This window comes from Dromaius novaehollandiae, chromosome 1 (assembly GCF_036370855.1).
Source record: "Dromaius novaehollandiae isolate bDroNov1 chromosome 1, bDroNov1.hap1, whole genome shotgun sequence".
Classification (NCBI taxonomy): domain Eukaryota; kingdom Metazoa; phylum Chordata; class Aves; order Casuariiformes; family Dromaiidae; genus Dromaius; species Dromaius novaehollandiae.
This window is the reverse complement of record NC_088098.1, coordinates 204359043-204384311: the sequence shown is the minus strand read 5'-3', so window position 1 is coordinate 204384311 and position 25269 is coordinate 204359043. Positions and strand designations below refer to the sequence as shown.

At 38.8% G+C, this 25269-nt stretch overlaps 1 protein-coding gene across 1 annotated transcript in view; it reads right to left on the bottom strand.

Annotated features, from left to right (window-relative positions):
• The window catches only part of TRPC6 (transient receptor potential cation channel subfamily C member 6), a 105995-nt gene that overhangs the window by 19389 nt on the left and 61337 nt on the right, over positions 1–25269 (bottom strand). Inside the window, exons 2-6 of the mRNA XM_064505102.1 lie at positions 20346–21120; positions 11837–12022; positions 9575–9739; positions 4517–4730; positions 2436–2663 (exon numbers count right to left, since the gene is read on the bottom strand). Of these exons, the coding sequence (XP_064361172.1) occupies positions 2436–2663; positions 4517–4730; positions 9575–9739; positions 11837–12022; positions 20346–21120 (1568 nt within the window). The remainder of the gene's footprint in view (positions 1–2435; positions 2664–4516; positions 4731–9574; positions 9740–11836; positions 12023–20345; positions 21121–25269) is intronic.

The following is a 25269-nucleotide window of genomic DNA, read 5'->3' as shown; positions in this document are numbered from 1 at the left end:
GCCTTTGCTGTCTAAAAGTAAGGAGTAGCCAACCTTTACCCCTTGGAAGCTAAGAAACACAGAAAACCTACTTTCTCCTTTGAGTGAAATCACTGAGAGCTGTGAATGCTCAGATCCTTATTACCTCGGACTTCCGTGTGCCAAGTATGACTGCTCAAATAGTGCCAGTAGTGACTAGCCACTACTTCACAGTGCTCAGCAAATATCTTGCATGAAGATGCTGCCAGAAGTAAAGTGAGAGAAAGGAAGAGGATTTGGTAAGACTGACACAGAAGTGAGATACTATTGATGAGAGATGAGCAAGAGAGAGATGGAAGGGAAGGGGCGGGGGGAGAGAGAGAGAGAGAGATGCCTAGGGTATCTGAGATAGCGGAACAGGTCTGGATCTATGAGGGGTCTTTTTGGAGAAGCAGCTGGAGGCCAGGGAGAAGACCTTTGGCTACTCAGATGGCACTAGTCACTCCCCTTTGGCCAACTGAATTGAACCATGGTGGATCTAAATCCTTTTCACAGCTCCACTGACTCTATTGATTAGATCTCCACATACTACAAAGGAAATGCAAACAACTAAAACAGCCTGAAAGGCTGCTGAAGTAATTTTTTGGAGTTGAATCCCAACCAATTTAAGTAAAATTCAGCTTATAGTGTCAAGTGAAGTAAAGTGAACAAAGCAAATTGGAAAAGTGTATCCTATTTGTTTGTGCTATCCAAAATGAGCTGTTCAGATGAAGGGAGCTGAAATCAAAAAGTGCCATTCATAAACCCAAAAGATGGTGGGAACTGTGATGCTTCTCCAGTTTTTCCATCTGTTCCATCTTTTACTTACAGTGAAATGGTGATAGTCTTTTCCTGGCATACAACAAACTAATTTCTATCAATCTTTCATGCACCAAAATGTCCTTACATATAACAGAAAATTATATTATTTAAGGAACTTAACTGATAAGCCAATATTCATATGACATGACAAACAAATCAATGACTATGTGGTTTAAGGCATAACAAAGGCTCAGTTAGTATATAAAGCATTGCCTTGTTAGCTGCTGTTCATTTCTTGCAGGTATGTGTACATTCTTTAGTTTATTGAGTCTATTATAAGTCTCACTGTAAACTCCACTACACACTGAATTCAAATGACCAAAATGTCTATACAGCAAAATACTGTGTACTTTAGCATCAGCAGACATGCCTATGCTAGGTTTATCTCAGATAACATGGATAACTAAAAGCATATATGTAATGGCAGATGTTTCTGTATGGGCTAGGAGACACATGTCTTTTGGGTCTCCAGATGAGCTGCACTGTGTTTACTAGTCTATGATAAAACCTAGCCACTAATAATTTGCTATGAATATTATAACATACGTAGATACGCTACAAGCAGACTGCAATGTACATGCACACACTAAATAAGAGGTTCAACTCTGCTTAACTGCAAAACAGAGTCACTACTCATGACTAATGTCAACAGAAACTACCTTGCTAGGTGATACAATATTGTGTTGCATAAATGAGATAAAAGACTAGTGCTTGTCATGTCCAGAAACTGTGAACATAAACAGCAATCCCTGTTTGCAAGTTTTTCAAGGGGTATTATTTAAAACTCAACTAATATTTAACCAGATGCTTTATAACTTTCTATCTGAAATTTTAAATTGGAAAGCCAAATTTACAAAATTACAATTTAATGAGTGTTGGAATATTTATTAATTGCTCTGCTTTTTCTACAGTCTGGATAATGAATACTATCAGAAATAGTATTTGAGTTATTGGTACAAATCAGTGTAATGCAATATCTAGAGAAAACTATCAGAAGAGAGGTGTGTCTGTGTAAGCACATATAAACACAGCTCAACCTTTTCTAATTTGGGCTATATAGCTTTTACTCATTTCTCCTATATGCTGAGCAAGTTTATTAACATTTTTATCTCCCACTGGCAAAGAGAATAGTTTTGAGAAATATTAAAATAGTACCACGTAGTTGCTAAGTAAAGAATTAGGTTGTAGTTAAAAGATACATTGGTTCTGTTGGCAAGGATGGTTTACAAAGTTCCTATGTCTCATTGCTTAGGTCTGTCTCTGGATTACAGTACAGCACAATCTCAGCTCAGCTGAATGTTGGCAGGACAGGTTTGTGGCTGAATCAGTGAAAAGACCTGGATTGAAATGACCTTAAAAAAGGGTGTGGGGTAAGGGTGGGATTATTTTAACCTAGATCATTTCAGTGCTTTGGTTTCTAGAATAGCCCCCAAAAGAGATGCATGAGCATAGCAAAGGGAAGAGTGATCATACATATAAGAGGGATGAGAAAGAGAAACAGGGGTGGGAATTTCTTAAGCAGCACATTATGGAACCAAATTGTTGGAGACTTATTAATAGAAAATCAATTCTTCTTGGTCCAAGAAGTAAAGTTTAACCATGTGCAATCAACTTACCCAAAGTGTAGTATTTTATGTTGGGCTCCAGTGTGGGACTTGTCAGATCCTTCATATTTGCATCAACGAAGTTCTGGGCTCTGGACGCATGCCAAAATGCCATAAACCTTGCTATGAATGATGCTGCAAAAATTGCTAACATACCAAAATCAAGCATATTCCATAACTCAAAAAGGTATTCCTTTGGACCTTGAGACCAAATTTCTTTACATTCAGACCATATCATGCCTGTGTAAGACAGAACAGAGAAAACTGTGTTCATTTTAGCTTTGCATTCCTTTTATTTGATATTTTATTATGTATAGGATATGCTCTTGGTTGCAGTCAAACTCAAAACCATTTTGGTCAGTGGGAGTTCGAATGCACATTAAAATCCTTGGACCAGCAAATTCATACACATGCCAGTACTTCTTTCTCATGTGAGCAATAATAACAATCTTTCATAGCACTTTTGCCTGTATAACTCAGAGAGATGAATGGGAAGGCAGTATTCCCCATCCATTACAGACATGGAGAGAGACTGAAAGAGCAGAAATGCTCCGGCATGGTCATATAACAGCGGCAGAACAAATAGCAGAACGAACGTTTCCTCATTTGCAGCGTACCCTGGGTATAGTCTGTCTTACTGAAATTGCAAGTATATGTGACAAACGAGCATGTAAGTAAGAATCAGACCCACTGCTTCTTCAATAAGGCAAAGGCTGTATTTGTTTGATTCCTAACTCTCTTGCATTAATAATCAAATATAGGAATACAATATCTATTTACTGTATCCTTTCTATTGGGCAAATCATTTTCCTTTTGAATATAAAATTTTCTTAATCATGAACTGAATTCCTAGGATTCTAAAGAGAGTTATTTCAAAACCTAAACTGGAATAATTTTTTACAGTACTTAATGACATTGTCTGGAGGTCCTTTTAGTCATTTTTCTGGTAAGGCCAATTACAACATTAAGCACAGCAATTAAAATGTAGTGCTACATTTGTATGCACTGAGTCACTTTTTCAAAAATGTCTACCTGCTTATGCATGAAGTTGAAATAAATAAATATAGATTAAATCAGCAAACTAAAAGTTCTCAAGTTGAAAGATCATTATTTACTCCTTTCTTAACAGATAAAATCATTGATATTTATAGAATACTTGGAAATCTAAGTGCTATATTATTCCCACAATACACAACCATATTCATTTATATTCAGCCAAATGATAAAATAAAGCCTGCCAATGTCTTTTAAAGCTATACGAATCAGTTTATGAACAGATGGCTCCAATTTCAATCACGGAAAGTTCATAAATCAAAAGGTTTTATATGCATAAATTCTTGAATGGAAACAGATTTTACTTAGCTTGTTTTTAACTCTCCCATGTTACTGACTTAACTAATAACCAAAACCCACGTCCTCAAAATATTTTGGTGCCTAAACCCTACTGGAATAAATGGAATTAGACCTGTTAATAGAAATGAGGTAGCTAAAATATTTCTGAGGATTTGTGCTCAGGTTCTTACTCACACTGAACAGTAATGCATCAGCAAATTGAACTGGTCAACTCAATACTGTTCACAGTATTCATTTCGTGCCTACCTTGGGAGAGAAAAATCCACCACTGAATATTCAGGGATCTAGATTCTGCTTCTCTTTCGTCAAATAATAATGCATTCACCTGTCTTCTATTAATTCTGAGGGAATATTTGCAAAACAAGAGACTCTTGGCAGAAAGGGACACCTGGACACAAAAACCTTGGCCCTTGATGTGAAAATCCTTCCCCTTGGGAACAGACACTCAGCCAGGATCAAAACAACAAAGAAATTGTAGACATTTTTCTTTTATATTCATTAAACTATTCATTCATATATAGCTGTTGTGCATTTCACCTATGTCCTTGACCTGAATACTTCTTATTAACTCGGCACACTGAAGGCCTGCTGACACCCAGGAAGAAACACGAGGCCGTGTGGGAATGCAGCCAGCTGAACAAACTGCCTTTGTTGCAATTTTTACACATAAGATTATAATGGATTGAATAGCAGTCCAGCTTCACATGGCAAGACAAACTTAAGTGAAAAATAATCTTTACCTATTACCCAAGAAATAATGAGCATCTCCATCCATGAGAAACAGGACGTTTTCATCCTAAACAGCTGTTTTACATTGCCTGTTGTTTCATTGGGTCGGAGTTTGGTGCCATCAAATCTGTCAGCTGCATTCATGACAAGCAGGCCAAGAAAAATGGTGAAAGAGGCCGCATGGGCTACAAACTTCATAAATGGTCCACGCATGATCCTCCCCAGCTGCAACACAGGTTACAAAAACCAAAGATATTGTATCACCTTCTTCCAAAATACACATGGATAAAAAGAACAGTATATTTAGAAGAAGTATGTGCAGTATGACGCCATGCTGACAGTTGCCTTTAAAAGAAATATGCTACTTTCAGGGGGATAATTTTGTTACTCAATTTCACCATATATATTTTTTTTAACTCAGCATTTTCAAATAATTCTATAATTCTTTTGGCACAACTTTATTTTAGATAATGAAGAGAAATATTTACTTTTATTGTTAAAATTTCTTTAGTTTACATGCTAGCAACCTTTAGGGGGCAGGAAACAAAATGGCAGTTTGACACTTACTAAAAACATTAAATTACTAGCAGGCATAAATTATAACTGAAGTATTCCGTCTCCTGACCAACATGATATACAGTTTAGTGCATTTTTGTGCAGTTTTTCCAATCTATCCTCATGTAAAAAAAATGTCAGTAAGCCTCAGAAGGTTTTGTTTATAGCTCTCCAGTATCTTGCATTGCTTCCCGACTCTTCTGGTGGAAATGTCCTCAGCCTTGTGGTGACTATGCAGAACTGCACGACGGTTTAGCGTGACACTTAAAAACTTCCGGAGTTCCATGTAAACTCACACAAGGCTGAACTTTTAGACATTATTTACTACAGGGGATGTTTTGAGAATGCCTATATTTATAGTAAAAGTCATAGCTAATTCACTTAATTGTCAGCTGCAGAAAAAAATGTTCCTCTGTTATTTTTGATGAAGACAATATCTGTATGTGACAAAATGCCACGTGAAGAATTCAAAGTGAGTGTCAGGGATCCCCCATAACACAGAAAACACTTTGTGTTCATTGGAAAAGGGAAGGGAAGGCAGAAAGATAATTTATTCCTGTAAGTGTTTTTGCTACACTTGTTCCAATATCAAAGTCAGAATTTTGCTGACTTTACAGCCAGCTTTTACGGAAACAAAGAAGGGGATGCAGCAGAGGATGCAGTAGCAAAGTCTCAAACACGGATAACATTAGAAACCCTAGACAAATATAAAAATAAGATACTACTAAAGGAACACTGTCAAAGTTAGCAGGCCCAACCCACGCCATACATTATAGTTCCTCCATTTAATAAAATGAATGTTTTATTTGTAGTAAAGAATTCCTTCAGCTTCACAAGATGATCTTCAACAACGAATCGATTTGTGTGAAGTACAGAACCCGTGTTTGTCATGGGATATTTTATTTCAAGCTAGCAAGGGGTAGTCATAAACAACAGAAAATAAAGCAGAATTGGAAAATGATAAAGTACCTTGACAGTTTCTTTTAAAATGCATTATGCTTGTGTTCACAAATGAAGATGGGTTAGAAGACAGATGCCAGAAAGAGACACAGCCAGAAAAGAAGAAAAAATATTGAAGGAAGTAATGTTAATATATCACTTCTCAAAAAATATTAAATTTATAAGATTGAACTCCTATCCCCCCATACCTCAAAAGAGACAGAGAAGCCTTTACTATATTTAATAAAAACTTCCTGGAAACAGGACGGATTACAGTTGAACTGATTACACAGATGCTGGAAGTTACGATGACACTGATGTACCAAAATGACCCAAGCAAATCTTGAAATGACAGTTTCGCAATTTTGAATCTCTTTATGGAGAAGATAAAGGTCAGAAAATATGAATCAGGGAAAGGAAGAGAAAAACGTAAAGACGAGGCACAATCTTGCAAGATGTTGAGAGTTTTCTATAAGCTACAGGCCCTCTTTAATATGCTCTCAGTGCACATTTTGACATAACAAATTCCCTCCTGCTACAGAGACCAAGGACATGAAGTTCTGAATGTCCTCAAACTCTTTCTGTAACATAGGTCTGTCTTTTTTTTTTTTAATGGTTGCTGATCTTTTGCACTTTAGTTTGTTATAGAGTCTTGGGAAGTGTTTTATAGCTTGTGTTACTGGGAAGGACAAGACACAGAGTAGTTATTCTGTGAATCCTTTTTTATTAGCCTATTATAGGATCACTTGAAATTGCAGGGGACTGGAATCAGTGATTCACATTATTCCCTCTCCATGTGACTCTGCAGAAACATTCAGAATTGTGAAATTAAGGAGAATGGTGTTGATTTAAAACAGATAAAAATATGACCCTAGGTGGCACATCTGTCAAGAGAGAAAAAAAGGCCTAATAACAAAATGGGTTAATGTATGTACTTTTCAAGGAGGAACAATGCCTCAGATCCTCATATTTTGGACATCATGGCCAATCTCATTTCCTCTGCCACAGTGCAAACCCTGAGAACGCTGCTCCTGGAAGCAGGGAGGGACTGACCAAATTATTTCTTCAGGAATCCCAACCCCCTGCCATTGGAAACAGGGAAAAAGACTGACTTTCAAATTCAGATTCCTTGTCTTGGCCATGGGCTGACCAAATTACTTACAAGTTCAGAAAGTTAAAAAAATCTGAATTCTAATATTAATTATAGCTAAACGGCTCCATCAAAGGTATTAAAGATCCTTGGAGATAACAGAAGATCAATTTTACTCTTTCAAAATGCCATGTAACAAAACAATATTCTAAAAGTTTGGAGTTAATTGTATTTGTAGTTACATGAATTCTCTTCTAGAAAAAAAAAGAGCAAAGAGCTGACAATACTCTGGAGTGCCTCCAAGTGGAACGCTGGCCGCGAGCCAAAGCAGGGACAGTCTTCGGTCCTTCCAGCGTCCGACACTAGCGAATTCCTGCCAAATCGAGTGGACTCTGTCCACAGAACGCTACCAAATTTCTCCATGATGTGAAACTCCCCATTCAGCATCTGTGGTCCAGGCTCACACTAACTAACCTTTTCCTAAACAGGAAACTGTTTAGCGAAACAGGTAAATGACTGAGATGCTGTAAGCGTCCTTGTGAAGACAATAAGGCTGCTCCTTGCTTGCCTTTCGCAGAGCCATAGCACGAGAATTTAAAGAAAGGCATCAGAATAATTCCACTGTTATTTTCACCATTAATACTGTGACTATTTTCTCTCTCCGCCACCACTGTGGCCTTTAGTGCCAAAGCTGGAAAAAGAAAGGGCACTCTACCTCAGTAAGAGTTTTTCCAGAATGTAAGCTCTCTTTAAATGACTTTAAGATCTAATAAATCATTGAAAAAGAACAATGACAAATAAACAATTCACTGACATATTTGAAAACCAGTAACTAAAGTACTGTGATTCTGAAGGCTTGTTTTCAGAAAAAAAGTATCCATAAATAGCCTAGTCACAATACAGAAAAGGGAAAATGATATAACTGATTTTTATTGTCCAGACTGAAAAAAAAAGAAAAATATGACCCCCAAGCCCCCAACCCTAAGACCTCTTTCTCCTCTCACAGAACAGTAAAAAGAAACACAAAGACCTCTGGTCTCTCTTTCGACCTTCCTCTTCCCCTGCACTCTGTATATGTACATAGGACTCTTCCACCTGCTTAACGCATGGAAGTTATACTGTGACCAGTGACTAGCAGTATACTCTTTATAGCATCCCATTTTTTTACCTCTGATATACTCTCCAGGCAAAACTTTCATCAGTGTCCACTTAAAATGGACAGTGACCAAATAAAATTGAAATCCAATACGAAGCTCTGTGGGGTCAGAGATTTTACCCATCCTCACCGGAAGGGCCTCCAAGTGGGGACACAGCGGTAGGATGCAAATCCAAGCGCCAGCGCATTACAAATGGATGCAGGCAAGGCTGGGTGGCTGCTCCGAAAACCTCACGGAATATAACGAGCCTTAGCACTGTCTTGACAACCCAGCAAGTCGCAGCTGAGAGAGATGCGAATAGGCATTCACTTATGCGTGGCTGGTAGGAATCTTATACATTGTATTTGTGGGAAATAAACCATGTGAGTGATTTTTCTGCAGTCTTTAGAGAACTCAACAGCTTTTTTCTACGGAAATTTTGGAAATGGACTTCAGAGAAAATAAGATACAGCATGGCTGCAGAGGGTAGAGCTTGCTAAATTCCAGAGCAGTTAATATTAAGTTGCATTTAACTCCTCATTACGCCAGTGACTCCAGAACAACACAGTTCTCCCTGGTAAATGCATGACTTCCGGGAAACTGATGATGATTATTTTAATTTCTGGCATTTGTGTTTCAGCAACTTGTATCTATTTATTTGTAATCAGCAAACATAAAGATAGGGTCAGCTTTATTGTGTGGAAGCTTCTAACCTGCCTTTGAGCTAATTGGAATCAACCCACAGCTTGAACTTAGTCCAGCTCTGAGTCAATGGGATATGAGGATCTTCAGCATTTGTCAGGATCAGGACCAGCTGCCTTTCTGTTATTACTCTTCAGGCAGTCGGAGCATTCACAACAAAAGGGGAACCAGAGATATTCACTCAGCTTCAGTATTTAATAACAATACTGTAAGAATTCTTAGAAAGGTAATTTCTTACTTCCTGGGAGAACATTCACTTTTTGTAATGTTCTTCTGTCAAATCTAGTGGAATTACTAATTTATTTCTTTTTGATTTAATTAACATATATATCTTATTAATGCAATAACAAAATGAAGAATAGTTTAACTCTTTGTTTCCAAATTACCATTTCTGCAAGGCAACTCTTGATCAATCACAGTAATTTCACTTAATATTCATTGTATTTAACGCAATAAATTTACCTGTTTTAATTATAATTGCCAGAACATGTAATTCTGCAGCCATTCCACCATCACACAGCATTAAAATAACATGTATTATTGAAGAACATCAGTAACTTATCCATGCTTCATTTTTGTCAGACAGGACCTACATGCCGATGATGTAGCGGTTGCTAAAAGGCCATTAGGAGATTATACAGACTGACCTTACTGCAAGGAGCAATCCAGTAAGCCATGGACAGGAACGGCAGTCCCACAGCAACAGCAAGAACAACTAGAAACTTCACTGCCATGGTCTGCTGTCGTAGACCTGACAAATTCTCATACCAGATTGAGAGAAGTTGCTGCTGGCAGTTTGGATGTGCTACAAACTATGACAAAGAAACAGGAACACAACAGAAGAACATTATTATCAGAATACCACTTATTAAAATAACAGCTCTATGGAGTGCATTAAGAATGTGGGAGTAACAACTGCTCTGCCAATATTCAAAGGAGCATCAACAAGGGTATAGGGAAAAGTTTTTTGATGAGACTAATCTTCCAGGATGCAGGCACTTAGCTATTAGCAGCAATAAATCCTTTAATGTTAAAAAATTATGATTTTATTGACACAGTGTTCCACCACAAACTAACAATTTCCATCTAAGAGTAATTACCCATCAGCTATACTCTGGGCAAATTCCACTTGCTTCTGACATTTATAATTTTCATGTTACTATTTCAGATGTTCTAAAACTTGAAGTCTTTCTGCTCTGCAGAGGATGCTGCATAGTCTTCAGTTATAAAAGAAAGAATCTGCCTTGTTTTCACATGCTAACATAGAAAATACCAGTTTTTCAGCTGACATAAGAACACAGCTGTCACTACAGCAGGAAATCAGCTAAAAGCTATTTATAACTCGGTGGTTCTGGCATATTATGGACAAACACTGCAAAACTGAGAAGTTTGGCCTACAACCCTCTCTTCTGTCAAAACCTCTGGAGAGTATAAGAAGCATATTACAAAGGCAGCTATTTCTTTTGCACAGTAAACTTTAAGCCTAAACCTGGAGTATTTATACATTCAAAAATTTAATTGAATTCAGTCATTTTTTCCAGAATAATTCTCTACGTTTAAAAGATGACTGGCTGAAGGTGAAAAAAATGTCGTTTTCATACAACAGGGAAGAGAAACTATTCAAAGAAAGTTCACATTCATTAAGACTCAAATACTGTTAAAGACAAGGTCAATGCGACATTTTTCCTTTGAAAGCTGTTTCAGCTAACTTTAGCTTGTGAACTTGGTTTTCCAAGTGTTTGTGTTCATATGCTGTAGCTGCTGATTCAAAATGGTTTTCTTCTTCTTTTCTGCCCCTCATGAATGCAATAAATACTGCTGACATCTAAATATTTAATATTTCGCACTGAGATGTGAACAACTGGCTTCTGGTAAAAAATCTGTAACTCTTCCCAGACAAATTGGATCTGCATATTCATTTAAGAATTCCAATTCCCTTTTCCTTTTTTGGCTAAACACAAGCTGGGTTTTGTTTTGTTTTGTTTTGTTTTGTTTTGTTCCCCCCCAGTGTTTATCTGATCCATTCCATTATGGAAGAAAGCTTTACCAAAGGTCCTGCTGCTCTGCCAGGAAACAACTCGGCTCTGCATTAGGCTAATCTCCTTTCAAAGCATATTCTTCTATTCCTTTGCTCAATCCTCCTCGCCCTTGTTTTTACAACTTCTCTCTGGCTCACATATGCTTCATCTGCAACTCCAAAACCTCCCTTATCCAAGAGGAACTTTCCAGGTAACTCAAGGATCTTGGTGTAGCTCCTAACTCAGCTGGATCCTCTTCACTGAGTGCATTCCAGGTATGGACCAGCTCCTTAAACTGGCAACGGAAATGTGAAGTAAACCAAAGAAGGGACTATATATAACTCATGTATACAATGCTGCCTGCAGTTCATTGCTCTTCAGAAGCAAGAACCTCATCGAGATTGTGTCACTGATCATCTCTGCAGAGAAATGCTCATTTCCTGTGAGCTAAGTTTTCTGGACTTTCTGAATAGGCCATAATAGTGTGACAAAAATGTCAATTTGTACACATACAGTGCGCAGGACTGCTGTGCTACCCTCTGTTTCTTACTGAATGCAGTACTTTTCCAAGCTTCAGAAGTGGTGCAAATTTCTTCCATCTTCTTTAAAAGTAGCTTAAAGCCACAAACAAGTAAATAGCTGCAAATTATGCATCTAACTACACATTTTCTCAGAGCCAGAGTTTTCACACTCACTGCGTGCAGTGTCCACCCTGCATGTCTGCTTCCTGTTTATATTGCAAGTTATCTGGGCAAGAAAAGCACCCTTTGCAGAAGGACCAAAATGTTCATTCAGTGGCAGGGGCTACTATAACATAAATATTTAATAATAGTACAGTATAACAACACCCTCACTACTTTACATTTCTGTTTGATCAACAGATTAGCTTACTTTTTTTACTTCATACTTAATGGCGAGTTTTAAGCGGCTAAGGCTGGGGCGGCCATGCTCTCCATTATTATGGTTCATCTCGACATCACCATTCAAAATTGCTTCCACTTCTTCTGTATTTCTGCACAAATCAAGGAGTCCAACTACAAAATCCTTGCATTGCATAGACAATTTTTTGTAATCATTCTGGAAAAGAAAAAAAGGAAGAAAATGACTTGCTGAGCTAACACAAGAGAAATAATTCTACACTTCAATTTTACATTTGGGAGCATCAATAGTTTTTTTGCATCTTGTTATGCTTTTGTCTCGTAGAGTAACAGCACTTTGCTATCAAGCAGCTACTTCCCTTAGTGTTCACAAGGAGTAGGACTCACCTCACCTTGGTCACCTTGGACATCTGCAGTGTCAACATTTGCATCTGAGTTACTTCTCTAGACTTGCTTTATAGTCAATCAAAAGTAACAGCTTTATAAAGATCATATGACATATTTTAACATTTATTCCAAGTTGAGATGAACAGCACAGCAGAAGCGATTCTCCTATTCACTGACTTTCACAGAAGCTTATATAATTAGCTCAGATGTAGAGAGTTATGCTGCAGATATCTAGAACTAGACAAGATGAATATCTTACAGAGAGCACAACTAAACAGTTTCTTACCCTTCTTGCAAATTAGATAAATATATTGCATTTTCTTAGGCTTTGAATTATTCTTGCAGATCTTCTCTGAATTCCTTCTTATTTTCCAACATCTGCTGTAGCTTGCAAACACAAGAATTTATTGCTGTTTTCCAGTAATGGAAACCAGTGCTACAGTTAGCACGGTCATACCACATCTCTAACTTCAAGCCAATGTTCTCATGTTCAAATATCTCATGACAGACTTTGCTGCATTAGGCAAAATGTTGCTTTATGATTGCAAGTTCAGCAGCTTATTGCTTTTACCACCAAGTGCTTTTCTCAGTCACTGCTTTCCAAAGGGCATGTCTCTGGCTCCTAAAGTGAGCCATACACCTCAACAAATTGAAAATACAAGTTCACGTGATTAGGCAGTATTAGAGAACTGGTAAGTCCTCCCCTGCTTTTTTATCATTATTAGATCGTATGACTGAAAGGTTATTAATTGGCAAAGGACAAAACAAAAAAGAGATTTTGATCATCATAACCCACAGTTCATTAACTACTCCTTACTTGAAGCTGTGTTTGGGTCATAAAATATTTATATGGATAGATAGATGGATGGATATAGATACAGGTACAGAAATACATATACATATACATATACATATACATATAGACTGCCTGAGCAGGGGGGTTGGACTACATGATCTGCAGAGATCCCTTCCAACCTCAACCATTCTGTGGTTCTGTGATATAGATATAGATATAAATATAGATATAGATACAAAGCTAAGCTACAGACTCAGACATATTGCCCCAGGCCTAGAACTTTTGAGAGATTCACTCATATGTGTATCAACAACTTTTGATAATCTTATGATCTAAATTAATTTTAGTAAGTCCTAAAAAGATGGATTCATTGTAGACTTTTCCCCAAACAAAAAGATGAAAAAACAAAAAATCAAGCACCCATGACTACTTATGTAGTCTCTAGGTTCCTGTTCAAACTAACTTTCTATGAATGTTTTTATTAAGCGACACATTTTCCCCTCATCCGGTCTGTTCTTCATAGCATTCTCCCTTCACCCATTCTTGGTCTTTGTTCAGTCCCTTTTTTGACTACTTCCTTCCGGTCATCCAACACACACTCTGGAAGACAAATCATTATCCTGAGTACACAGAATATCCTAATTTATTTGCTGAAGGAATACATCATGTATGTTTATTCTTTATTAACCACAATAACAGAATGCCAGTTTATTACCCAGGTCTACATTTCACTTCACTTAGATGAATGGAAACATTCATAGACAAATAGTTATACACACCATAGTATGTCTACATAAACCTGTTTGTGATTTATTTTTTTTTAGTAATATAATCTAAGCAAGATATCCCTGATCTGTCATAAAAGCGCAAGGAATTCTAATGTAGTTTCTCTACAAAGAAGATGACACAAGCCAAATACTAAAATGAACAATTTCATGACAAGTTGTAAATTTTATGCATGTGCAAAACATTTTCCCTTCAGTCTTCAGAAGTACAGAGCTAACAAAAAGCCTAACCCCTTGGCACTGCTGAAAGATTTTTTTTTAGATTAATATATCATCTTCTGTTTGACTTACAGTTTTGTACTGGTAGACAAGATTATGTTTAGTATTCAGGCATTTTAATACTGACACGTTCTCCTCAAAATTAAAGAAAAGGTAGCCATTTGGGACTTCCAGGCAAAGGAAAACAAAAAGTCAAGCTGGTACCCCTGTACAGTTAGGCACTATGAACTGTTCTAAGCTGATGTCTGACACTCAAATATCAAACAAAAATGAAACGTTTAAATACTTTGAGCAACAAAATAATTTGGCCCTCATAAATTACTATTTTGTAATGTATCCGTTTATCCATATCTTCTGGTATGCATACTCATACACACAGCCTTTAGCATTATTTTCTCACTCTAGTGACTGAAACATGGAATGGATTTTTAAAATAGTACAGCAGGAGACTATTCACCCACAGTGGAGTTCAATGCCTTTGGGGATTCTCAAAACAAAAGCCAGATATGCTAATTTACTCCAGTGAAGAATATATTTTTTTTCTGAGTGTTCTTCTTTTCACCAAACCAATACTGAATGGACACTTTTAAAAATAGCCAGATACCTCTGTTCACACTTTGCAGAACTGTCCCATTTGAATTTAGATTCTGCACACAGCATCATAGTGTATTTTAGCACCTAGCAAACTCATCAGTAAACTCCATTAGTTTACTTTCTCGACTGCAGCCACAGTGAAAGGCCTCCCCTCCCGCAAACGGGGGCCGCAGCTGCGATCGGCGGCGCAAGCGGGGCTGATGTCCCCCCAGCAGAAGGGTTAGAGCAGAAGAGCTGTGCGCAGCACCACTGCCCACAGCCACAGCCTCTGCTGGAGAGGGGTGTCATCCTTTATTTTATTTATTATAGAGTTAGCAGGACACAACACATGTCCCTGCTCTAGGTTACTGCTTCCTGTCTTGAGACATAGTCTGTTATGAAGAAATTATCCTCTTAGAGAAGGTCATGGAAGACAGACAGGACGATAATGTCTTAAACTGCTGCAGGAGGATTTGTCAGAGTGCTAACACAGGGGAAGGCAATGACGTGGTCTAGCCTGGAAAATTAGCTTTGAAGAACTGAAGTCTCTTATCTTGCAGAGACTATTGCATGAACCACCCATGTTTCCTTGGTCCACTTAAATGCAGAGTAACAGCAAAAATTATTAATTTTAATACACTCTTCTCACTACTGCAGTGTCTTTCTCTCTTCCAGATACTTTCCCCTCCTGCAAATTTCTGCATGTCTCTTATCAGGAAGAAAACAATTTTGCCACGCCAAGGACGAGGGGACAGTGATGGCTGCTCCCACCCTGCAAAAGGAAGGTGATGATTTGGGGAAAGAGCTGCGGAGGGTAAAGAAGCAGGGGACCAAGACCCCGGCGTCAGAGAAGGGTGGAGGTGGCAGTGGTCGTTTCGGAGAGGGGTCACCCGCCCTCGGTGATGGGAATAGCAGCAGCCTGTCTCAGTGTCCTGACCAAGCCGACCATATCTTGAATCAGCTCTTCACCCTCCCTCCAACCGCGTCACCAGAGGAGCTGAACCACGCAGACGAGAAGGAGCAGTGCTCCACACCGTGCCCTGCCTCTGGTTAGGAAACCGTAGGGGCCAAGAACAAAATCAGAGGTACTCTTGTATAAGGATGTAGGATTTTGCTGGGCAAGGCCTAAATGTTGGACTTGGGCATCTTAATATATAGATACACACATTATTCCCTTTACAAATATCACCTCACTCCTTTCATGCCTCAGTTCTTGATCGCTAAAACGTGATGATATCTTTTCTCTAAGAGAGGCAAGAATAAACATAATGAAGGTTTGGCCCTGATTTCTGTAATGAGGGCTGCATGCTAATTGCAAACAAACAGAAAAACAGACCCAGAGATGATAATTTGGACTATGCTTCTTGTCAGAAAAGCAAACTCGTAAGACTTAATTTGTGGTACAGTATTGATTTACAGCAAACAGTAACATATCTACACTTATCTTTTTCCAACCCATCCCCCTATACAACAAAAGATCTGTTGCCATTAGAGCTGCAGAGGGTTTGCACTAAATGTAAATCTTACGCATTTTGGGAACAGTGCGGGGCCACAGCTGTCCCTCTCAAAACTCCAGGCCACATCTCTGCCGGACAACATTTGTCAGATATCATCAAGATCCCTATTGACGTAGTAGAGATATTAGCTCTAGGGTGGGCAAACAGTTTAAATGAAAGAAAATATTGATGCAAGTCCAAAAAATAAAAATACTTTATATATTATCAAAGCTTGTAAAGCTGCATATTTAGCCATGTGATACAAAGCTATACTAAATAGCTTCCAGCAAATCTTGCAAATTTCAAAATTACTCAACTAAGACTGAATTAGTTGTTTGCTTGCTACAGAAATATTCCTGCACTGTGCTTGACACATCTGTCTAGTTATTCTCCCTTTATAAGTCATCCTCTACTTTTCCTGTATTTATTCCTAACAAAAAGTCACTATCCATAAGGCATTTATAATAAGAACAATACCTGTGACCAAATGCAACAGCCATGTAATGCTAGATAACACTGCTACAGAGTCTTGAAGCAAAGAAAAGTTTATCTCAGAGAATAGTGGTTTCTGCTGATTACATTACTTCCTATCTTGCATGAAACATGGTTTCCTATTCAGTGTTATTTCTAATATTAATTGCTGGTATAAGACAGGGAAAAGAAGTAATTTTTCCAGATAGTCATAATACAACCATAATTCAGCATCAAACCTTTTCATTGCCTCTGAGAAAGACCTGGGAATCTTCCATATCACAGGCTGCTCTATGCACTCACTAGCAAGCTCCCTTGAAATAATACTCTATCAAGACTGTAAAATATGCATATTTTAAAACAGTATATTGCCAGCAAATTCAGTCTTCATATAGGCAGGGTTATAAATACTTTAAATGGCTCAGGTAAACTCTAGGTGGAGCTAAAGTTTTACCATGCACTGGCCAACCTATGCACTAAAAATATACTTGTTTTGATCACACTAACATGTTTTAACCAAAACCGTATTTTTACACAGGGACTACACTGTCTGCATAATGGTAGCAAACTCCCAAAATAAATTAAGGGTAACAATTTCCTAGATAAATTGCTGCAAGTAGGAATCTGAGCTTCCAGGAGCAAAGGGAAATCTGGAGTCAGTGAAGACAGCCATGGCCACTTCCTGCTGCCTGTAAACACAACCTTTGTACTGTCTGCATTGAACCTAAGCCAGATACTTCTCAGGCAAGCCCCCATACTGTCTAGACATTGTAAATGTTATCACCCATCAATTGTGTAAATGTTATCACTCATCAGCATATGTATAAATGTACTCCTGTCTTTGATATTTATCCAGAACCACTGTATGCTTTCAGTGCCTAGAAAAATATTCAAGAAAAACCCTCAGGTGGTCAGCTGCCTGCTCCTGATGAAATGTTAAATTAATGGAGACTTAAATTTCTGGCTATTTTTGTGTTGCCACGTGCTCCTGTTCCTCACTGTTCCTATTCAGCTTTGATCTACTCTAAAGAGCGTGTCTGTCTCTAGGAGACTTTGGCTGATTTATGCTCAGTTATATGGAGCTGTTCGGTCTCTTGTCTAGTCCCCTATTTTCGATGGGTGACAGTGTCTCAGAAATCTCTGTTGCAATTCTTTATTTATCACTATCCTAGAAACAGAGTTTCTAAGAAGCTTCTAGGATAGTAGGAAGTAGAGATTTTAGAGAAGAAAACTGAGACAAAAGAGGAACTAAAATTCACAGAGGGATGAGCCAGGTCATGCATCCTCATGGTATATAAGTGCTGGCTGAAGAAGCCTGTTTTCTGAACCAGGCCATCTGTTCTCACATGTGTACCATTTCCCATCCTGGTGACACCAAGGACAAACTACTGTGCTCCCAGTTCATCTACCCAATTGTGTACTGTGGCATACATTTGAAGGACACTTCTTGCTGACATTTGCAGATGATGATTTTATTTACCCTTATCATAATCTTAACTTGTATAGCTCCAACTGTGGTAAAAGGAGTTATACGGTCGCTACAAAGCAGACATGGTATTTAATTCAACATTGCAGTGAATTTAACAGGCTTCATTTATGAAGTATAAAAAATGTTTTTCTGTTCTGTTCTAAATTTACTTCCCTTTAAGTTAATCAAGTCCTTTTGTTTGTATCTTCAGCAGCTGCTAAAGAGAAGGAAACAGAATATGTGGTGTAAATACTCTTCTCTGAACTGTACATACAAGCACAGAAGTCATAAGGATTTCTGCCAATGACTTCACAGTCCAGACAGTCCAAGTCTGGAGCAAGGAAGACTTAGCCTTGGTGAAGGAAGATCAGGTTAGGGAACATGTCCACAAACTGAACATAGGCAAGTCCATGGGACCTGATGGGATGCACCTATGAGTGCTGAAGAAACTGGCCAATGACATTGTGAGGACACTCTTGAATATCTTTGAAGGTCATGGTGAGCAGGGGACGTTCCTGAGGACTGGAAGACAGCAAATGTCTCTCCCATCTTCTGGCAGGGCAAGGAGGAGGATCTTGGGAACTACAGGCTTCACTTTGATCTCTGGGAAGGTGATGGAGCAATTAATCCCAGATACTATTTCCAGACTCGTGAAGAACAGGAAGGTGACTGTGAGTAGTCAGCACAGATTTATGAAGGAAAAATCATGCTTAACCAACCTGATAGCCTACTACAATGAGATATCTGCCTTAGTGAGGAGGGGAAAGCAGCAGATGTTGTCTACCTTGACTTCAGGAAGGCTTTTGACACTGTCTCCCATAACATCCTCATAGACAAACTGATGGAGTATGGGCTAGGTAAGTGGTCAGTGAGGTGGACTGAAAACTGGCTGAACTGCTGGGCTCAGACGGTTGAGATCAGGGGCAGCAAGTCCAGCTGGAAGCCAGTCACTAGTGGTGTTCTTGAGGGGTCGATACTGGGTCCAATACAGTTTTAACATCTTCATTAATGACCTGGATGATGGGATTGAATACAACCTCGGCAAGTTTGCATATGATATAAAACTGGGAGGAGTGACTGATACACTGGATGGCTGTGTTGCCATTCAGAGGGACCTTGACAGGCTGGAGAAAATCCTCAACAGGAACCTCATCAAGTTCAGCAAAGGGAAATGCGAAGTCCTGCACCCAGGAAGGAATAGCCCCATGCATGAGTACAGGCTGGGGGCCAACTGGCTGGAAAGCAGCTTTGCAAAGAAGGCCCTGGGGGTGCTGATGGACAACAAGTTGACCATGAGCCAGCAGTGTGCCCTTGTGGCAAAGAAGGCCAATGGTATCCTGGGCTGCGTTAGGCAGAGCGTTTCCAGTAGGTCAAGGGAAGTGATCCTTCCCCTCTCCTCAGCGCTGGTGAGACCACACCTAGAGAGCTGTGTCCAGTGCTGGGCTCTCCAATACAAGAGAGGCATAGACCTGCTGGAGCAAGTACTGCAAAGGGCCACAAAGAGGATTAATGGATGGGAGCTTCTGTCATAAAAGGAAAAGCTGAGAGAGAGAGCTGGGACAGCCTGGAGAAAACAAAGCTCAGGGGGATCTTATCAATGTGTATAAATATCTGATGGGAGGGAGTAAAGAAGACAGGGCCAGACTCTTCTCAGTGGTGCCCACTGACAGAATGAGAGGCAATGGGCACACATTGAAACACAGGAAATTCCATGTAAACACAAGAAAATACTTCTTCACTGTGAGGGTGGTTAAACATTGGAACAGGTTGCCCAGAGTGGTTGTGCAGCCTCCATCCTTGTAGATACTCAAAACCTGACTGGACATGGTCTTGGGTAACCTGCCCTAGCCGACTCTGCCTGAGCAGGGGGGTTGGACTGGATGATCTCCAGAGGTCCCTTCCAACCCCAGTTATTCTGTGAGCCTGTGAACTTGGCTTGTATAAGTGACCAAATTGTCTCACTTCAGTCTTCCCTGCTTCCTCCTCCACTGAGCCAGATTCTCCCCTAACTGCTCAGACTGAGCTTCACTAGCCATAGGGTTGAAGTTCAGGTTCTGCCTCCTCTGCTATGCTGCCTGACAGGAAATGGCAAATGAGTTCACTGGCACCTTCTACCTATGCAGTATAAATTACAATCAATCAGCACACAGCAATAAGAAGTTCCCAGAGATTTAAATCCTCCATTCATTAAGCAAATACACATTTAGCCACATTATCCTGTTAATGCAAGAAGATAATGCTGATTTCTTACTGTCCAGGGGATGGAAGAAAGACCTTTAATTGAACTTTATAGCTCTGCCTGTCAGAGCTGGTATCCCTCTACTCACCTTAAATTCTTTTTCAATGTTGGCAAGCACCGCCAACTCATTGCTGAGTTCTAAGGCAGTCATTACTGGGTCTTCACTAGACAAAGAGAGATAAGCAGGGCTGGCCAGACCTTTGTAGGCATTGATCCTGGACCTAGAATGGCTGAAAGAGTCATGCTTTTGCTTCTGATTGCATTCACTGCACTTGCAGAAATAGTCATGTGGCCTATCGATCCGAGCCCCTTTCCTCAGCAGTGTGTGGACAATTTCATACTCATGGCAGTGAGCAGCCAGAATGATTGGTGTAACATCATGGGAAAATCGTGTTCCATCTTCATCATATGCATAGAAGTCATCATGCTGGAGCTCTGACTGGCTAGGACTTAATGCAAGCCGCTTGCCTTCAGCAAATGCGGGGTGATTTAGGATGGCTTCTACTATCCGAACATAACCTTTGCTAATAGCCAAAAGCAAGGCATCCCCAACCCGAGACAGGTTCTCCTTCTTCAGCAGAAGTTCTGTGATCTCCAAGTGCTCATTGGCAACTGCCAGCTGCAAGGCGTTCTGTCCCATATAGTCCACACAGTTTACATTGAGTGAGGAGCATTCTTCCAGCATTTTACGAATCACTGGAATATTCCCATATTCTGCTGCATCCAAAAAGCGCTCCTCTTCAAGAGAAAGACTTGTTGAGCGGTCATTAAACATATATGCTGGCCCTCGACTGGTCTGCCTCCTCCCCTTCTCCCGGAGAATGGTCTGTCGCCGTAGTGCCAGTCTGTTCTCATTGCCTCGGCTGTGTGGAAATAGAGAAAATAAGGGAATTAATTTGTTGTACGCAAGGGTATGTGCATTTTAAACAATAATTAATAACAATATTAACAATCATGTATCTGCTGCAGCTTTTTAATGCAGTAGGGAGACCAGAAACCCTGACTTTGCTGCACTTTGTAACCGCTATCACTACACAGGTCTGACCGATAGTTAACTATATTTTATTTCAACAAGAAAACAGCTAAATCATAGGTTAAGACTAGACATTTTTCCTTATTTCCTCCTCCACAGCTTTTGAGTAATTTAGTGAATTGAACTGGATGCTTCTTTACATTATGCCAGGGTAAGCAGGTAGAGTAACAGTTTTAAGGGTAAGGCTCTTTCTCAGGTTTATACAGAGATCCTTCTCTATTTTTCTAGCACTTTTCTATCTACCTATACTTTTCACCTTCTCATCATCATTTCATGTCCCACACTGCCCTCTGATATGCACAGTCACTTCATGAAAAAAGCAATTCTTACTACAATCTGCAAAGGAAGACAACATCATAAAATTTTTACATGCTAAGATCTCACTTTCTGGTTAGAAAAAGAGTATTTTCATCACAAATCATTCAGCAAAGTTCAAGAATTGTTTCAGGAAGTGTGATACTACCTTTTTTATGGATGAATATACTATTTTCTAAACATATCTTTCCCAGATCTAACAAAGGTGTTTTGAAGGACTTCACTGGAACAGCTGTATATCAAAAGTGAACTTCAGATCTCAAGTTTATTGTCTAAAGATGGCCTTGAAATTAGTCATGAAATGAAACACATGCAATCACTGCCTTGGTCCAAAGACAGCCAGTATCAACAGCACATAGCAGTGAGAAGAGCCCACGTCCCCAGCTGGTAGGAAAATTGGTCTGTGACCCCACACTATGTGGCCCACCACCTCCTCAGGAAGCTCTTTACTCGGTGTATTTTGGTGCTAAGACCCTGAGATAAACCAAAGCTCAGACTGAAGATAAGTCATGGTGGGAATGAGTCAGCAGTCACTTATGAGGGATGATGGATTGCACAACAGGCCACACGAACATGGAAATTCTTTAAATTCACATCTGTTTCAGAAAAGCAGGCTGGTTGACTTTGCGTGCTCTTATTCTTATTGCCATCACTACACCAACAACTATCTAACCTACATTTTGGCTCATGTTTCTCCTCTTCCCTTGCAGATGTTTCTTGACATCTAAAGCTAAATTTTCAGCTACAAATTAAATCTACACCATAAAAGCATATTTCCTACAGTTGTATGGCATTTGTTACCTCCCATTTCCACCACCCTTTCAATTATTACAGTTCACAGCCTTGATATCATATTAATCCTTCCACTCAATGGCTTGCTGCTAAGTCTTGACAATTCTTGCTTTATGATATCTCTGAAATGTGAATCATTCTCCTGTTTCTCCTACTGAACCTTCATTCACTTGTTACCTAACTCTTGCCTTGATTATTAAAACATAAAATGAACCATTTCAAATAACTGAGGTTGTTCATACTAAATTTGCTGAGGGTAGCTGAATTATCTGCAATGGTTTTTCAGCATAAAATATGTTACATTCTCTTTAACAAGAAGAAAATCTAATTCATCACTCAGTTAACTAAAATCTCAGAAATTCAATTGCAAATCATTTTCTCTCCTAGAATTACTCTGCTGAACTATGCAATATTCACTACAACTTCATCTTTTTTCTTTTTGAATGGTTGCTTAATGATTCTTTACATACATATGCTCACATATACTTCAGTATTTTCAATATTTCCCACAAAATAATAACTAAAGGCAATATTTTATTCATTAAATAATACTTACTAATGAACACAAATTTAAGTATTTAAATGACACAGTCAGAAAAAATAAATCCTTTGAAATGTGAATCAAAACATCTTTACAAAAAATAACAAAGTTGGTTCCCCAAACATAGATAGCTTAAATATTCAGTGAAGTAAACCCTGTGGTCAAGGATTTTAATCAGGCTTCATGCTTCTCGAGTCTTGCAGCTCATAAGCCATGTAAAATCATAACATTTTGACAGAAAACATTTATCTAGTTGACCAACCCCAACACATTTTCTTCAAATTCTTTTGAATAAAGCAAAATAAAAAAAAACCTTCCTTTTTATTTTCCAGACATGTTTCCAGTCTACACAGTCTTACGTGATCCCAGGTGGAATTCTGTACATATGAACTACATTTCTTAACTCTTATTACAGTGAATAGAAATTTTCTCAGAATAATCCTGTAGAGAAAGATTCAGCTGATGAATGTGTCTAGTCTAAAGCGAGCCAAAAAGTCCTCTTTAACTCTTTTGACTGTATTGACTTAATCTTTATTGACTATAATAGACATCTGGGGGGGTGACGCAGGCAGCGTGAGCTCACGAGGGTATTGCTGTTGAGCTCCAGCTACTGTTCCAGAAACACAGAGCAATTCAGGTTAGAAGAGACCTCAGCGGGTCTCCCATCCAATCTCCTTCTCACAGCAGGGTCACCCATGACAGCAGACCAGGTTGCTCAGGGCTTTATACAGGCAGGTCTTGAAAATCTCCAAGGATGGAGACTGCACAGCCTTTCTGGGCAACCTGTGCCACTGCTGGACTGTCCTCACAGAGGAAAAATTTCTCCTTATATCCAGTCTCCACTTCTCATATTTCAACTTATGCCTGGTGTCTCTTGTCCTCCTACCATGCACCACTGTGAAGAGCCTGACTCTGTCTCCTCAATGACCTCCCTCTAGGCACTAGAGGGCTGCTGTCAGGTGTCCCCAAAGCCATCTCTGCTCCAGGCTGAACAAGCCCAGCTCTCTCAGTCTTTCCTCATATGGCAAGTGCTCCAACCCCAAATATTTCAGTGACCCTCCATTGAACTTGCTCCATTTTATCAATGTCTTGTATTGAAGACCCCAAAACTGGATGCATTATTTCAGATGCAGTCTAATAAAAGCCAAGTAAAGTGGAATAATCACTTCCCTAGATTTACCAGCTACACTCCAGATGATACAGCCTCGGATGCTGTTTGAAAAGCATAAGTTTTCTGTATATCTGGTGTATTTGTCAGCCCTGTCTTGGATATTCTAGGGTACCTTAAATGGAAGTGTCATGTTTAAGCTGAGCCCACCCCCACAAACTGACACACATCAAAACATACAGGCAGATACCTAAATTTAGATATTTTAATCTAGAACTGAATCTCACTCACCATTGTCCTTGAGTATCAAAATACTCAATGCTTGGGAAAAAAATACATTTTTTTATAGTGAAATGAACCAGAGCTACCAAAAAAACCCAATTCTATTTTTTTTTTTTTTTTTGATCTTGGATCTTATTGGATTGGATCTTATACATCTACTATATGTATGCTTCTATCAAATTTACTTAAACTTGATTTGTTTTTAGAGTTTGATATAAATTTAAGGTTCTCTATTGTAACAGAACAAATTTATAAAAAACAGATATCAAAACTGAGACTGACTGTACTGTTTTAAAGACTTTTTACAAATGTGATGTCCTGACAGTTCACTGAATTGTGGATTGCTGCTCCTTTTTTAAGAGCTATTTAGAAAACTGTACTTGGTTTAGACTGTTGTGAGTAAGACATCGATTTTTTTAATTATTATTTTTGTATACAGCACTTTAATGACTGCTAATATTCTTTCTTTGATGTTTTTTACCCTTTTTCAATTCCATAGTTGAGTGTATAAATGCAAGAAGTTATTAAAAGCATCACAGGAGGCAATCTTAAACAAGTACAAAGAATAAAGCATGGTTTGGTCAAAAACAGCACTTCTAGATGAAATATAGATAAGAAATGTGGCTTTTAAAAGTGATTAAGAGGAGTAGTTTTAATATCAGTATAGACAAATATAGCAAGCTTACAAGATTCAGCCCATGAATACAGGAAAACTAGGATACATATAACAATAAAGAACACAGTTTTTTTCTGAGCTACAGTTCTACAGTTCATAAAATTTATATTTATTGCTAATAAAATCAGCTTGCTTTCAAAATAAATTTGCACTTAAAGCTAAATACTGTCCTGCTGGCTTTTTGTGTTATGTTTGACAGAAGAAGAAAAGTTTCTCTAACAACTATTTGCTACAAAAATACCAAATAATTCAGCTCCTTATTATG